The sequence below is a fragment of the Odontesthes bonariensis genome, chromosome 7, assembly GCF_027942865.1.
Source record: "Odontesthes bonariensis isolate fOdoBon6 chromosome 7, fOdoBon6.hap1, whole genome shotgun sequence".
Lineage (NCBI taxonomy): Eukaryota > Metazoa > Chordata > Actinopteri > Atheriniformes > Atherinopsidae > Odontesthes > Odontesthes bonariensis.
In genome coordinates, this window is record NC_134512.1 from 25,290,575 (window position 1) to 25,307,288 (window position 16,714).

Here is a 16,714-nt window from a genome sequence, read left to right on the forward strand (position 1 = left end):
CTCTCGGGGCTTCTCCTGTCTGCCAAAAAGTCTTCAGCTGTACAGTGCTGGCAAGCAGTCTCGTCACCCTGTTTACCTCATGCACACAGATCTAAAAAAAAAAAAATACTGTTTTTTTTATTGAACTTTGCGGTCGAAAGCGATCCAAAGCATATCCATTGTTTAAATGAATGCAGACCTAACCTTCATGGAGCTTTTTATGGCAAGCAATGTTTGCATTAGCTCAAAAATATATAAAGGCTAACCTTGATAAATGGGTTCTATTTCCCCCATCTTGTGCAGAGGAAAGAGAGGTTACCATGGCAGTCATGGTGGCTCCTATCATTAACCAGTCTCACGCTGTCTTTCCTCTTTGTCAGATTTGTTCTCCTAGCCTTGAACAATGAACTGTTTCCATTATCTATGCATCGTTGTCTGTTTCTGTCCATTTCTTTCCTTCAGTTGTTGTGATTCTTTTTCAGCCAAGACTCCGCAGGTCTTTGCTCTCGCACCTCGCTGAATAGCAAACCCTCAAACAGAGAAAGGAAAAGCAATTAGTGGAGGCTGATGTCTTCATAATGATGGTGCAGTTCAGGGCCGGTTCAGTCAAATACCCAAAAAGAGAAATATCAATTTGGTTCTTGTGAAATGTATCTGTCTGGTTTTTTTTTTGTGTCATAAGAAGTCATAAGAAAAAAATAAATCAGCAGCAGCATTTTTATTTTCTCAAAGAACATCCTGTAGATAAACCTTTGAAAAGTAAAACAAAATGGTCTTTTCCTGCTTTCTTGATCTTAGCTGTAAACATGATGATATCAAGGGCTGTTGTGAGGGAACAGAAGATGCAGCTGGGTAAAACTAAAGTGTTCAGAAGATGGACTACCAAAAGTAGTCACTAGATTCTTCTCAACATGTTTATATACAGTATAAGCCACCTGTCACAAAAGTGAAAAGGAATGGTTACATTGAGAATAATTGCTTGCACTCAATCTCACGTACACTCCTATTTATCTACTTGAATCCTTTTTTTGTTTGATTGTATGGAAATATTTCCTTTGATGATTTCCTTTGCTTTCACTGCTAAAGAAAATGATAAAGGCATCAAGGTTGCTTTGATTGTAGAAAATACAGCAAGCTTTTATAATGGCTGTCACTTATTGTACCTACATCCAGGCCATTTTACTTAGGAACCTTCAAAAGAAAAAAAAGAATATGATGAATAAGATTGATATGTTTCTGCTGTTATCATTAAGAATTCCCTCATTATCAGGTTAGATCAGTTTCAAAACAAAAGCTCTACTGTAATATTGGGCTAGTCGAAAAATATTCAGGAAAATATCATCAGGATCCAATAAATGATGCATTCACTTCACAAATTGACACATTCATTAGTTGCTTTAAATAATAATAATTGGACAACCGACACAAAGTTTCATCTACATGCACATATGTTCTTTGAATTATTAGGCGTAGGAGGGATTAAACGTTTTTGGAAATGTTGCTGCTCAGTTGTAAAGATCAAGACATTTTTATTTAACTTCATTATACTTGTGAGAATCTCAACCAGCCCTGTTCTTTTTGTTTTTTTGTAATTCGTGTGTGCATCAGCGCTTTAATCCTTGCTGCTTTTTTGTGTTCCCACACCCTCTGGTGCCATCACTGACTCTGCCTCATCTGGCCTCCTGCAGGGGAGCTGCGGCACATTACCAAGCTGAAGCCGTGGTCGCTGTTTGATGTGCTGGTGGAGAAGTACGGCTGGTCGCACGAAGACGCCGGCCACTTTACTCACTTCCTCCTGCCCATGCTGGAGATGGTGCCCGAGAAGAGGGCCTCGGCCAGCGAATGCCTGAATCACCCCTGGCTCAACTCGTAGCCACCAACTCTGATCAGTCACCCTCCTCCTGTTGTCCCCCGACCGTCAGCCCAAACATCACCCTCTGGTGGTAGCCCACGGAGCCACAATGTGGAGAGAAGCTGAAAACCAACAGTCCGAGAAGATGAGACTTTCCTCCTGCCCTCTCCCACTCATCAGTCACATATTCACCTGACCAGGCTTAACTCCTGACTACACGTCTTTTCCCCAAGAGGAATGTAAAGAGAAGTTTGTGGAGACAACATGACAAAGAAGATGTGTCTTTCTAAACATCTCCCAGAAAGAACTGGATTTGAGGATAGATGTGGCCCACTTCATTAAAAGGAGAAGTCAGGCTGTGGATGAAAGAAATGTGCTTTCTTTGTCTTCTGCCGTCAGGATGCCCGCCGTTCTCTTGCGACTTTGTCTCTTTCTAATTCTCACTTATTTGGTTCCATCATGAGCCAATGACAGCTGTTGATCTTCTCGGTAATGTCACTGAAAGGTCAGCAGGCAGCCTTGTTGCACCGCTGCTGACCCAGAGCTCCATCTTCCAAGACCACAACTTCACGAGGGCCTCAAAGACGGATGAGCGTGTTATTCAGTGTGAGAATGAGCGTATGTGCCTGTGCTCGAGATCTGCCTACATAGACCCATCCCCTCTCTCCTCAGCCCACATACCTTCCCTTACCCTGGAAGAAGTACCCACATAAGACTTAAAGTTTACACTCTGATTTCTTCCTAGGATTCAGTCACAAAAAGCTCATCTCACCCCACATTGCCCCCCCCCCCTCCTGTGCTCAATGGTCCCCTCTGGGATCACCACTAAGAACTGCAGGGGGGGGACATGACACCGACAGCTGCCATGCTTATGGACACAGACGGAAAGTGTGGAATGAGCGAAAAACAAAAACACAATCAGTTTTTAATATGGAGGAGGTCTTTAAAGACTTTTTCTAAATGCATGGAGAGACTGATGGATCGGCATGAAGGAATATGACAGACGAACAATGGCTGCTTTGTTTTGTTAGTGCATTTTGTTGGCTTCATCACATCTCTGACATTCTGAATTATGTTAGAATACTCTGGTGCCCCCTTTGATGATCGCGAATTTACAGTCCCCTTGTCAGCTTCTGACATTCCTACATCTTGATCCTCTGCCTTTACTCCCGACTTTCATTCCCCCAAAAAAAACTGTTCTGTTCATTCCTACTGTGGCACGTTTACCAGATCCGATTGATACTATTCCCCTTATTTGCCCTTTATAGGAACCCTTTTATCCCTGAGCCTCTCCAGACAGGGGATGGCCACATGGAGGTTGCACTCGTCTTTGTAAATGTCCTTCAGGGATTTGAAAACTTTGTACATAGAACTGAGATTTGGCAACGCAGATAAATGACCGGGGAGAACAAAGTTTCACACACAAACATCATTCCAACAACAAAAACAAAAAAAAAAACACACACACAGAGGCCATTGCTGGCAGAACTTGACTTCCTTCGGTATAGTGGGGGTTGGGCAGGCTGCCATATTTGGATCCTGGAGGAACGCTCAGACTGAACTGTGTCACCTGGTGGCTGAATGAGAGTACTGCAACGCCACGCACCGCTGCTGCTCTCAGTGCCAACACTCCTAGACGTTCCACTTTATCCCTCTACTTAATCTTAATTTATCTGTCTCAAACACACACACACACACACACACACACAACTCCAATCGACACAGTTAGTCCAGTTGCCTATTTTTCGCAATAAATGAAAAAAAAGATGAGTATAAGTAAATTGTGAGATATTTTTAAAAACTATTTAATTCATTAAAAATATAGGAAATAAAAAGAAAACAACTTTTCTCTGGTTGTTGTGACCGTGACAAAAAAAAGAAAAAAAATTGTCTTATGAGGTGATTGTGTTTGTCCATTAGAGATGTTTTTATTTCTTTTGTCATTATTATTATTATTATTGATTTATTTGTTTTTTTAAACACGGTTGTCACCTCTCCCTTCCTTACTTACTTGAACAGTGCTGCTCTATCTGGGTTCTTGATGATGTTGAAGAAAAAAAAAAAAAAAAGAAGTTTTGCAATAAAGGGTATGTGATGAGGTTTTTATTTTTTCCATTTTTTTTCCCCGTGTTTGCACCAAAACCTCCTGAGCTCACTCGTTTAGCCATGCTGACTGTTCTTCCTGATGACATTGACAGAATCACGTCTTGTCTGTGTTTTTCATTGACAGATTTAATAAAATTGTAAATTAATGGATCCCCTGCCCTCGATGTAATGGATTTTCTGCGCCGAGGTTTTCCGTGAAGGTTACAGAGCTTAACGTCAGAGGAAGAGAAGTCAACTCAACAAATCAGTAGAGATTCCCTTTTATTGATGTCAATAGTTAAGTGTTCCCACTATTTTAACAGAAAGCTAAAATACAACGGTCAGCTGGGAAGCACAGTTAGGCCTCACACTGTCAGTGTAGTGTAAGAACAAATGTTATCATACATTGCGATTCACACTAAAAACAAATAAAAAGTCCATTAGACATTACCTAAGATACATAAATGGAGAGCTAAGACATCCTGACATTAATATCAGTCACTAAAAAGTAAAAATAGGCTTTTAAATATCAACTAGGGATTATTTCTACAGACGTGGTCTCTGATTTAATCCGGTGATGTGCCTTACTCACTCGTCAGCACTCAAATCACAGGTTTTTACTCTAAAGCATATACTCCAATTCATTAAGCCTAGGTTAATGCACTCATTGTAGCCCATTTCAATGGGTGAAATGTTCATACTTCAGTCAGGCAGTAGAAGACGAAACTAAAGGGTAAACGTGATATTAAGTGGATACAGCCAACAATATAAAAACACAATGAGGTATTTATGGCATCATCACTGATAAAAATGTAGAGGAGACGGTAACCTTGTGATCGAGTGTGGAATATCGCATTCCAAACCTGTAGTCATGACATTAGGAGGACACATGCACACGAAGAGCATGCACACAGTACTTTTGATTACACTTACTGGGCCGGTGCCCGTCTGTGTGTGATCCATTGTGCCTCAACCGTGTGTGTGTGCGTGTTTGTATCAGAGCATTGAGGCACAGCTCTTAAGCAGCAGGGGTTTGGCCAAATCCAGGATGTCCAAGTTGGGATCGAGTGACCTGCCCAGACCTTCAAGCACCATGATGGCAAACACAATGGAGGCAAAGTTACTCTCCAGCTTGACCTACAAAGAAAAAAAAAAAAAAAAGAAAGAAAGAAAAAGGTAAGAAACAACATCAATGAGAGACTTCATTCAACTGTTTAAATCCTGACAGATGTATCAGTGTCACAGATATCAGCATATGTTGCCCACTACGAAAACTACAAAACGTGGATGCACATATCAGAATGTTTTATTCCCTAAAAACCCAGGATCACGCTTGCTCTAGCTCTATTTGACAATGAACTGACAATGCTATAAATAAGCCTGGACTGCTCCGATGTAACACTTTAGCCTGAATTATGTGCATTTCATACATGTAAAGAATACATCTAATGACAATTGTCCCACTGAGATTACAGACATTTTGTTCCTGCATAAAACATAAAATGTATCAGTATAACATGGTAAATACTTTTAACCTTCTTTCCCTTTTTTAAATTTAGTTCCAGTTGTCTCTAAAGCAGAAGCCATCATCTAAACAGCAATATGTAACAAGGTTAAGGTTATCATTTTTTTTTAGTTGATTTAATTTAGTAAAACTGGGAAGGCTATGTCAGGACTGTGAGTTATTCTCAAACATGAGAGAGGTTTGTGAACCTTAAAACTGTACATCTAACTTGTTTGAAGTACACTGAATTTTGTTATGTTCATCTTTGGGCCCGAAACTACCCTAGAGCACCCGAGGGACCGAGATACCACAGTTCACAACTTTGGTTTCCAGCCCAGCACCACATAGTTTGCCTTGGAATTTTTGTGGGCTTTCGACAACATCTTGCCAGCCTCTTTAACATGAAAACAAACTCGTGTGCAGGCTGTACAATTGTAGGGCTCACACAGACATTTGTTTTTACAACAGGGGCGTTACTGCATGGAGACCCAAAAAGCAAAACAAAGTTGCCAAATTCCCTCATGTTATTTTAACTTTCAGATGACACAAAACCATACTGTATGTGGACGAATATGGGTTAGAATATAGCCTGGTGATACTTTACCTTGTGCTTAATGAGTAGACCAAATACTCTGGAGAGCAAGTCAGCAACTTGAATCTAAACAACAAAAACAAACCCCGTGGATTGTAATCAGTGAGCAAAGAAGTAGATACACAGCAATGGCAACTGCCATAAGGCTGATGTATTAATGACAATAACGGCAATTAAGTTAACGCAACAAAACCCCATGTGTTTCCACTACACTCTGGCCATTAAAGTTACTCATTGGTTTTCCCAGAAAATAAGACCCTGATGAACACCTATTTGCCAAAGAAGAAGATCACGTGTAGTAAGACAATATTTCTATCTGAAGCCAAACTTTTTATAGCTTTTATAACTTGTGCATATATCATTTTGCATGCAGGTTTCCAGATAAGAAGCGCTGGGCCTTTACAAAGTGTTGTTACCACTAAGAGACACACGAGCATTGTACCAGAACGCAAAAGACTAATTCAATGCAAATGCGTACCAGACTGAATAATTTTCACAGATCAGATAATAAGGGATAAATTCAAAAACATAATTTTCCTCTATACATGAATGCAACCATCCTAAAGAAATGTATCAAAAACACAAATCCAACACACAAGTACCTTCCCCAGAGAGAGGGTGTTGCTGACGGCATGATCCACCAGGTCGGCCATCTCCCTCTTAAACTGGGGCACATCTTGGCACTCGTTAGCTCGGGCGTGATTCAAAATCAACTCTGCCACTCGTTCACCCTTTGGGAAGAAAAAAAAAGGTTAAAAAGTTCAGCTAGATTGCTGTGAAATGAAAGTGAATCAGAATGGCCACAACATTTCTTGAACTTGAACTTCATCATTTGAAAGTCATTCAAATCCTACGAACGTCCTGCATGCAGCCCTTCCCTTCTTACCTGACGCAGCACCACAGCTGTGAAGACGGCCTTGAAGTTGGCGAGGTCGTGCTCGCTGAGCTGGGCTACAATGCCGGCGTCCAGCAGCACCAGCTGGATAGGACATGGGTCTGGTCTGACACTGACCACCACTGTGTCCCACAGGTCAGTGAGGGTGGTCTTCCCCCGGTGTTCATCCGGGGTACTAGAACCTTCAGTGGAACCACCGAGAGGCTCCCGACATTGGACAAGAATGTTGCCAGGATGGAGATCCCCGTGAACAAAGTTATCTACAAAAACCTGCAATATGTATATGTAGACAACTGGTCACAGTGATGAAGCAGGAAGATAATACATCTAATCATAGAGTATGATAACATTCAGTCAAATGAGTACCTGTCCTCGACAGGATATATAAGATCACAATTTCTTCCCACAAAAAAAAGGAACAGACGAGCAAATGCATTATTACACTTCTCACCATTTTCAGTAGGGTATCCACTCCCATTCTGGCTATTTTCTGCTTCACCTCCATAGGAATATCAGAGCTCAGGTAGTTAGAAATGGGCTCGCTCTCCTAAAGTAAATGAATAAACATGTTATTTTCCATTTAAAAAATTGAGCAAAGCGTCAATATTCAGTGTTATTTTCATACACTGTATACTCGCCTCAAAGGTTTCCACTAAGATGTTCCTGGTGACAAACGGCCGCAACGGAGTTGGGAACTTGACATTATCAACATCGCGGAAATTCTCTCGAAAATGCTCGATGTTTCTGGCCTCAAAACGGAGATCGATCTGAAATAAAGACGTAGTGAAATTAGTGTGAACTTTTGTATTTATATTCACCTAATCACACAACTTCCCTTGTTTTAGATATCCCTGCTGTATCTTATGCAGTGAAATGAACCATAACCCGTGTCACTTAGCTGATCAAAGGTGTCAAAAAGTTAGTCTAAATGCTGTGAAAGTACCTGTTTGGTCATTAGCTTCTCAAACTCCACCACAACTTCATGCATACTGAGCCATTTGAGTCCAGGCAAGCAGTGCAGAAGCCAGCTGCCTGCTTTCATAAGCAACAGATCGATCTCCACCTGCCTCCTGACGCCTGGATGGACAACCTCAAAAATAGAGAATAGAGAAAAATAAACCATAAAACCCAAACATTTAACAGCATTTTCACCTTCCAATGCGATCTGTAAAGGTTTGCGGGGGGAGAAACGAGATGTAAATATACTATTGAGAGACCAACCTTGATTGCCACAGGTATCAGATGCTCCTTCTCGGTGTTACTCTCCTCATGCCGCCCATCTGGATGAATTTTCTCCTCATAGCCCTCCTCACCTCTACTGCCTCTCCAGAGACGCTGCAGAGTGCGTTTCACACCCCCAAGACCAGGGATCTCCCAAGCTTCCAGTAAGTCCTCTCTCTCCATCTCCTCAACTAGAGACTGGAAGGCTGGGTCTTCAACCTGGTCCACCTTGGCCCAGCCTCGGTACACCTGGGCTACACATCCCGAACCCACGGGCTCTTTGCTCTCAAACACTAACATTGTTCTCCAGCTCTCTCCGAAAGCCCTCCGCAGACACCGCTTGGTGTGGGCCCAGGAGTGAGGGCGCACCTTAACGTGAAGCCTGGAGAAGCGTTCACAAAACTCCTGAGAGAAGATGTCTCGCCTGGTGCTGGCCCACTGCCCCAGCTTGATGTAAGTAGGACCAGAGCTTTCAGTCACCCACAGCAGAGCATCCAGCCAGTAGGATGCACAGCTGGATGAGACCAGAGTCAAGGGAAAGAGGAGAAGAAGGGGACTAAATTTGAGGAGCAGAACCAAAGCACGGAGGCTGAGGCGGAGGAAAAATATAATTCTGTGTACTTGGACTTTTGCTAGAGACTTTCTATTATAAGTCTGAGATGGAAGCATCACTTCCTGGCATGTGGCTGCACATGATGATGCCTTGACTGCACCCCAACACAGCAGTGTAACCTTGGGTATATGGTTTAAAATCTGCCCTCTTTTAACGAAAAGTGTCCCGCGGTTCTGCACGAGCCTTAACCTGGCAACAGAGCCAGCTTTCTGCAGCGTGTACCTCAAGTTGAGAAGGACTGCTCTTACTCCAAGAGCCATCAGGGCCATTAGGTCAAACGGCTGTTAGCTCAGTCCAAGAGGTGAACTAGTCCACATGTGCCTGTCTTCTGTTACGAAACACGTTTTCGCAAAATCCTTTGGAGAAATCCAAACGTAGAGCAGTCTGTTATCTCCATGTAAACTTCTGCGAGTCTAATGCAGGTCTTCCAACATTAAAATAAAGGTAGTCCGGTCAAAAACTGCATTTACCCAAATACACAGATATGTATCTATTTTTCGGCGAATATTGGCGTTACCTTGACTTAAAATGCTTGGCAGTAGCTGTGGTTTCCCATACCTAGAGGCAATTAAACAGCTTCTTCTCGCGCTGTGAACAAACAAGACATTTTATGGTTCACTTGGCGTTATAGTACCGTCTAAAAATATAATTAATTTCCATTGAGAGGAGAAATGTCCATGAAAACATTGCAACGACAACCTATTTCCGGGTGTGACTGCTCGCCGACGAGGTCACGTGGATACATCTTAAAGGCGCGCGCTGCAATGTCGGCAGACCAGAGGGGGAAATTGCGACGGTTTTACATGACAAAGACTACTTACGTGGTGTAAATAATGTTTTTTTTGTGTTTGTTAGTGTGTGCTCTTTCTCACACCCGTGTCTCTAAGCCCTTGGCAACGTTTCTCTAGGGAAACGGTTTCTCCTTTTTTGAACGCTAAACAAAAAATAACGAGTTTATTAAATCCGTCCTCCCGTAAGAGAGACATCCAAAGAGACTGTTAATTGTGTATACTAAAATTCACACCACACCGTAATATTATGATTAAAAAACATTACCATTGGTAAAAGTTTTCTCCTGTAAGTGAGTGTGCTGGTCCACAGATGGTGACATATCCCACATTATCCGTTGTGAGCGTTCAGTTTGGCTTCCCAGCTCTTTCCCTTCTCCCTCCCACATGAAGGAAGCAAGGGAAGTTTCAGAGAGTGGTTTTTCTTTTCTTAGCAGCTGGTATTGGCTCCTCGCTCCCCTTGACCCTGAACAGTATAAGTAGGTAGAGAAAATGAATCACTTGATGATTTAACTTTTTGGTGAATGGAAATGGAAACAGTTCCACCCATTTTCTATACCAGCTTTATCCATTTCACAAGGAGGCTAAATTGTGAATCATTTCTGGGGAAGGCTCAGGAAGGTGAACCTGTCAGATCAACTTCTGGTGCTGTTCGACCATTAAGAGCACATGGCATTCTGTTGGGGTATGTTAGCAGCTCTACAGTAGATAAAAAAAGTCCATCCATCCACCCAATTTCTATACCTGCTTTGTCCATTTCAGGGTCGGGGGGCGGTTGTAGCTTATCCCAGTTGCCATCAAGGTCACCAGTCCATTACAGGGCCCTCACAGGGACATTTAGTCCTAGAGTAGGTAAAAAGTCCCTTCAGAGAATTATCATCTTCTGAGAGACTCTGCCTCTCTAAGGACCTCTTTTTAATATCCAGTTATGTTACTGATCAGTGACCAGTTAATCTAATTTGTTCCTCCAGTTGCTTTCTTTTTAGCAACACTTTCTTTTCCAGCCTTATGTTGCCCTGTTAACTTTTTCGAGACATGTTACTGCCACAGCATTGAAAGCTAATATTTTTTATGAAATAGTAAAATTTCCTACTTTCCATATCTAATGCTTTTTGTGCTCTATTGTGAATAGGCTATTTATTTATGAGATTTGCAAATCATTGCTGATCAATTGCTGATAGAAGGGAGAGTTTACTGTATGTTTTTTGGGAATGAAAGCAGTCAGTATTAAAACGGATTTTCTTCTCAAATATTCCTGTCTTTCTGCACAGGGTTCCTAAGAGCTCACTTAAGATCCCATTAGAATGCCAGCAAACCATATTCTGGATCATAGGGAAAAGGTGGAGGCAAGAAACAAAACACACCCTTTGTGTGATTTCATTTTCATTTCCTCTGCTTAAACCATAGCTCTTGCAAGGAGCCCACTGTGCACCATCAGGGACTGAGAACTTGCTGGAGCCATGTTCCCAGTCACGGTGTGAGTCCCCTGGACAGTGGGTTCAGTACGCTCCCAGGATCCCAGCTGTAGGCCTCACAGAGGACTCGGCAACACAATAAGCTGAGTTAAACGCCAAACAGATGTTACCGGCCTCCGCCTCCACCCTGTTTCCCCCAATGCTATTGATGAACAAGCCAGGCATTTTAGATCTCGCTTGCATTTCAAAGACGAGGTCAGGCTTTGGTAACAGAGGTCAGCGGGATAGTCGCTGTGCTGGGCTGTTTGACACTTTATGAAGGCTACTCAATGAAATTTCTTGGAGCGAAAACGCTAGCGAGCATTTCTATATAATTGCACGGTTCTGAAATCTTGTGAAATGATAGTATTCCTTTGCATTGTTTCCAGTTCCTTTTACCATGGAGTGCCAGAAAAGCAGAAAAGATTAAATTTTTTTTTTCAACGTGTTTCATTAAGGACATATAACACACGTATTTAAAATATAAATAATTAGGCTTTCATCATATGAAATTACCTGACATGAATTTAAGATTCAAATTTGCTGATTAGTTTTGTGATTAATTGATTTGTTTGTTTTTTCTTTCAAAATATTCAAAGTTGATAGATCTGTATGTCAGACAGTCCCAAAACCATAGAGATTCTGTTTACTGCAACAACAACAGATAAAAAGGGATTCATTGTTATAAAGTGATTAATCATTTAACTTTTTCTTTATGAATAAACATGAGCTGTTTTCAAAGTAGAGATTGTGGGTTTCAAATACACAAGACCCCTGTGGAGTTATGCAGGTTAATTGTTAATCACACAGGTCATCAGTATGCATGTCCAACCTGGTTTCCTGCTCACTCGCTTTCTTTGTCCACACTTTCCACAGGACTGTTGAGCTACCCTGCAGTCCTGGGCCTGGTGGTGAGCTGGGCTGCCAAGTTCCTATTTTCTCGACTGAACAGATGTCAGCAGTTATCAACTCAAACTCTGCCAAACCATGCTCAGTATTTAGCGCACATACTAATGCCTCAACACTATTTGTGGTTGTTGTTGTTGCTGCTACTGCAGTTTGGTACATGTGAACCCATAAACAATTTCTTGAAAAGATCAGATTAGATGAACATGTTGTCCTCTCACTTAGATAGGAAGAGCTGCCCTTGGGCTTCTTAATTGGCTCCCGGAGGAGGCTTTTATTTATATAATCAGTTGCATTCAGGATTGCCCCTTCCTGCTCCATGTCCCCCTACCTCCCCCTTATTTTACACTCGGTTTCCCCAGCAACCAGGGCTCCAATCGCCTGGCCAGCTGCAGATTAGTTCAGCAGTGGGGGGTTTAGGTGGGTGGAAAGGGATGTGGAGGGGGGTGATGATGGAAAATGGAGAGGGAGGAGAAAGAGAAGGAAGGAGGAAGGGAGATGGGGAAGGGGGTGGCTTGAGGGAAGGAGGGGTGGGAAAAGTTTGAGAAGGGGAGAGAGAAAGAGAAGGAATCAGTGTCCTTGAGAGATAGGAGTCTGAGTGAGTGTGTTTGAGGACTAGAGTAAAGAAGGAGCTATAAACATTTTAGCCTCGAGGCTGGACAGGAAAAGAGAAGTTCACTGACTGTGCTTTTTTGCAAGTTTTTGTGTGCTCGGAGCTGTACCCTGGGTCTTTGTGGGAGGAACGGGCAAGGAGCAATGTGAAGTGAGAGAAGTTGGAGGCAGGGGCAGGGGAGTACAAACGGAGGAAGAGAGGGAGAGGGGGAAAGGCAACCTATTCTGAAGGAAAGGAGCCATGCAAGTGGATGCTGTCTGCTGCGGCGTCAAGTTTCACAAAATGAGAAACTACAGTAAGAGCACTCCATCAGGGCTCACCCAGCTCAGAAAGGTAGTCTCATTTTAAAAGATTGTGCCCATGTGTCTGACATTGTGTGCTTTTGCCTGTTTTCCTTGAAAACAAAGTGAATGAAAACTTTTTTTTAAAGCATGTTGGACACATTATCATTCTTTTTAAATCATTATAATGAAAGAATACATTTTACCAAGGTATGTCGCTTAGTCTAAAATGAAATCATATAGTTTCAGGTTGATTTTCATTCATGTACATTCATGCAGCTTACACACATATTTCCTATAGTCTACATGTAAATGCTTGTGCTTGTCCTTGATTGTGTCAGCTTGTGTTTATCCATGCAAAGAATGTTTATATGTGTTTTTTTTTTTTTTAATGCAGTATGGATGGTAGATCTTTGGATGTCGTTTGGGTTGTGTTCATTTGAGCTGTATTTAATTCAGGATTGTTTTGGCCCGTGTTGAAGTATGCTGATAGTTGCTCAAGTAGCCCGGAGCAAACTGTCTGAACCAAAGTGTCCACGAGCGATTCCTCCGCGCCTCACTTGCTTATCTGTGCACACGTGAGCACACGTGCGCGCTCAATGGCTGTCAGCGTGTACGCTAAAACCATCACATTCCAAACTGCCCCTGGTCTTGGGACCTGAGAGAAAAGAGAGGGGAGGATAAAGTGAGATGGGCATTCTTCACTTTGAACAAAGGCACCTCTTCATGCATTGCTTGTATTGTTGTGAGGGGGCAGGCAGGGGTGGAAACCTCCTCAGGGAGGATGGAGGAGTTCAGCTTCAGGTGGCTCAGTGTGCACTTCAGTTCAAAATGTCCTGACACCCTGAAACCCAAATTTTCCGAGTCACAACATTTAGGCCTTTGATTGATCTAATATATTGTTCTGATTCGTTATAAGTTCATTACATCAAAGTTTTTAGATTTTTCTTAGGATTTGCTCATGACATTAGGCATTTTCCATTACGTGCATAGATAAGCTGGACAATTAAGCATGCTCAACAACAGCCTCGATGACTACATATACAGAATTTTTAAAGGGAAGAATGCATGAAAAACATACCATACTAGCCACACTCTTTGCCTGCAAACTGTTTACAGGGAACAGCAGTGCAACGGCTGTGTAGTCACAAAGTCAACATAAAAACATAGGAAGACCAGTCTGGCGAGTTACAGTTTGAATGTATCTTACAAAAAGATGCATATATGTCCCAAGTCTTTTTAAAAAAAAGCACACAGATTAGGACAAAAAGTCTGCTAATGTAGGTTTCAATGTAAACAAATTGGCTTTGTTTACATTTCTCTGCAGGCTGTAGCCTATGGGCTTGTCTTTGTTTTTATAAAAAAAAAAGGTTGACAGAAGTTTTGTTATTCTTGTAAATATTGTTAAACTTGCAAACCAAACTTTTCTTAATTGCTGTTATTGTTATCTCACTGCTTCCAACTGGCATTTTTGCTCAAAAAAATGAAATCATACATTTGCTTGCTGCTGTCCTTCCGCACCCATGTCTGGATTTTGAAGTAAAAAAAGAGAATGAGCAACAAAATGGGAAGTTTTTGTTGTGGAGGCAATGTCCCTTTCCTCTGTCATCAGAGGAAAGTCATGGGCAACAAGAGTCAAGTCACGTTTTTTAAATGGCACTTTTCAAGCACAATTGTTGCATTTAAAGAGCTTTAGAGAGCAAAAGAAAAGCTGTATGTTGCACCTTTACGAGCAGCATGCACGTGCGAAACACCAATCAGATAGAACATTAAAAACACTAACGGGTTAAGTGAGTAACACGGCTCATGTTTCTACATTGCGATGTTGTGCTGAGAAAACCTGCATCCTAGCATCCCTGCACGTGGCAACAGTACTCCCCTACAGTAGCAGCCTCCACCAGCTGCAGAGCAGTGGGCACCACAGGGACAGAAATAAAATACACGAACCAGATCTAATGGCATTTGTGGAAAGCAAGCCAAATCCACTAAGATCCAATTCCACCACCCACATCCCCAAAGGATCTATTGCTGATGTCCTGGTTCCAGACACTCCAGGACACCATCAGATGTTCTTTGTGCACATCCTGACTGGTGTTTTATTGGCACGAGGAAGACCTACACAGTGTTATGCCGGTGTACACAGTGTTATGCCGGTGTACACAGTGTTATGCCGGTGTACACAGTGTTATGCCGGTGTTCATAATGTAATGGCTGATTGTGTACCATAATGTGTTGGTCAGCCACAGAAGCACCTTCAGCCAGAGACTGATTGCACCACGCTGCACCACAGAGCGCCACAGGAAGTCATTCCTGCCTGTGGCCATCAAACTGTATAATTCCAGTCTCTGACATCACTTCACCATGTGCAATAACCCGGTCATAACAATAATAATTAGCTACTGAGTAGCATTGTAAATACTGTTTATTGTTTATTCTATTTTTGTACATATCGATATTTTTATTCTTATTTTATTTTTTATTTTTTTTTTTTCCCTATCTTATTCTTATTAATCTTTATTTTCCTGTAAATAAGAGCACTGCAACAAAAGAATTTCCCGCAAGGGATTAATAAAGTTATTCTGATTCTGATTCTGATTCTGATTAAGTTTATGCTCTTTTGTCTGGTATGTCCTATGCACAGCGATGTCTGCCAGCAAGCCAAACAATCCATTTCAGCAGCATTTTGCCCCGCTGGGCAATCATTAAATTCAAGAACAATAACCATAACACGAGGGACATTTGATTTATTTCACTTGACTGTAGCAGCAGCTGATTCTTAGATTTTGCAGCAGGATTCTTTTCTTTATGTTCAGGTTAAATGAATAGCTTTAGCAGAAGTTTTAGTGGGCACAAATCAAAATTCCTCTTCTCTATAATCTGTTTCTGTGTGTTGCAAGAATTTTATTTACTTAACTGGGTAAGGCTGAGAGTTTATTGAATTGAGTCTAGCTGACTCTGTGGCGCTGTAGAGAAAGGTTTATAGAGTTGGAGATAAAGAGACAGGGACTGTTTGTCTGCTGGTCTGCAAGGCTGTAATGAGTGTTCTGCAAATTTTGTCCTATGAAGCCATCATGTGTCCTTGGGTATGTCTTTGTCTACTACTAGTCCAACTGTTATTTGCATATTTTGGCTGATTGGGTTATGTATGTACTTTAGTCAGGGTCAGAGGCAATTTTTTTCTAAGGACTTCTTTGGATAATGATTTATGCTTTTGTGGAAAAGTAGGTATTTTGAGATTTTGTGTTCATCACTCAGGGTGTCTCTCCGTTGTTCATTTCACTCTCACAAACATGCAAGCTTTTCAGGATATTCTCCATTGTTTTCTGCACTTTGACTTCGTAACTTCCTTTCTCATCTGATTTTCACACCAAACTTTTGTCACATTTACTTTGATGGTATTTCCTTTTAATACCCATCTATGCATTCAGACTGTATGACCAACAGTTGCAAAGGTTCCAGATGTCCAGCACTGAGTCATTTATGAGATCTTAATCAGAAAAAAAAATCAGTCTTAAACAATTCTCATGAGTGACCCCAATGAAACAAGAGTTTCACTGTCATCTTGTATAGTAAAGGAAATCATGTGCCATTTTATACATGCAAACATTTATTTCATACATTTTTACTAACTCATCAAATATGAGTAGAGTGTCAAGTAAAGCCTGTGCATATTTTTTACGTTGTGTAGTTTCTGTGAATCTGTATAAATTGTATCTGCATTTCTGCTGCCAGTTATATCTGTCTTCCTATTGTTGTCTGCTCAGAACAGTGACAGCAGGGCTTTAGGAGATTACAGCCTGTCCACCCCTCCTCTCTTAGTAACTAGCTTTTGACAGGCTCTCCGCAGGGCGGCTTGCTACTCAAAGACCCCAACGGGCCAGCCTCCTGCTGTCCCAGGGCTGCAGTTGTTACCAGAGAGATATACCCTGAA

General features: G+C 41.7%; 3 protein-coding genes and 1 long non-coding RNA gene across 10 annotated transcripts in view; 3 read left to right on the forward strand and 1 right to left on the reverse strand.

Moving 5' to 3' along the window:
- Positions 1 to 4,087, forward strand: part of srpk2 (SRSF protein kinase 2) — a 62,762-nt gene extending 58,675 nt beyond the window's left edge. For all 6 annotated transcript variants that reach the window (XM_075470291.1, XM_075470292.1, XM_075470290.1 and 3 more), the window contains one exon: positions 1,668 to 4,087. In XM_075470291.1, the coding sequence (XP_075326406.1) occupies positions 1,668 to 1,852 (185 nt within the window). In that variant the 3' untranslated portion in view covers positions 1,853 to 4,087. The remainder of the gene's footprint in view (positions 1 to 1,667) is intronic.
- On the reverse strand, positions 3,777 to 9,451 carry adck2 (aarF domain containing kinase 2). 2 transcript variants are annotated; one of them, XM_075470300.1, is made up of 9 exons: positions 9,259 to 9,451; positions 8,129 to 9,165; positions 7,851 to 7,997; positions 7,546 to 7,674; positions 7,359 to 7,454; positions 6,899 to 7,177; positions 6,615 to 6,743; positions 6,025 to 6,078; positions 3,777 to 5,053 (listed from the first exon to the last, which is right to left on the reverse strand). In XM_075470300.1, exons 2-9 carry the CDS (start codon positions 9,008 to 9,010, stop codon positions 4,913 to 4,915), a joined length of 1,857 nt encoding a protein of 618 aa, XP_075326415.1. In that variant the 5' UTR covers positions 9,011 to 9,165; positions 9,259 to 9,451; the 3' UTR covers positions 3,777 to 4,912. The 2 variants fall into 2 exon arrangements, with proteins under 2 accessions (XP_075326415.1, XP_075326414.1); XM_075470299.1 differs by having other exon boundaries at positions 8,129 to 9,451.
- Positions 4,420 to 7,699, forward strand: LOC142384225 (uncharacterized). The gene is made up of 2 exons (XR_012770037.1): positions 4,420 to 5,092; positions 7,043 to 7,699. It is a non-coding gene; the product is annotated as an uncharacterized LOC142384225 (long non-coding RNA).
- A 2,989-nt stretch (positions 9,452 to 12,440) lies between the features above and the next one.
- The window catches only part of LOC142384226 (DENN domain-containing protein 2A), a 32,104-nt gene continuing 27,830 nt past the window's right edge, over positions 12,441 to 16,714 (forward strand). Inside the window, exon 1 of the mRNA XM_075470301.1 lies at positions 12,441 to 12,835. The gene's annotated coding sequence lies outside the window, so the exon portion shown is untranslated. The remainder of the gene's footprint in view (positions 12,836 to 16,714) is intronic.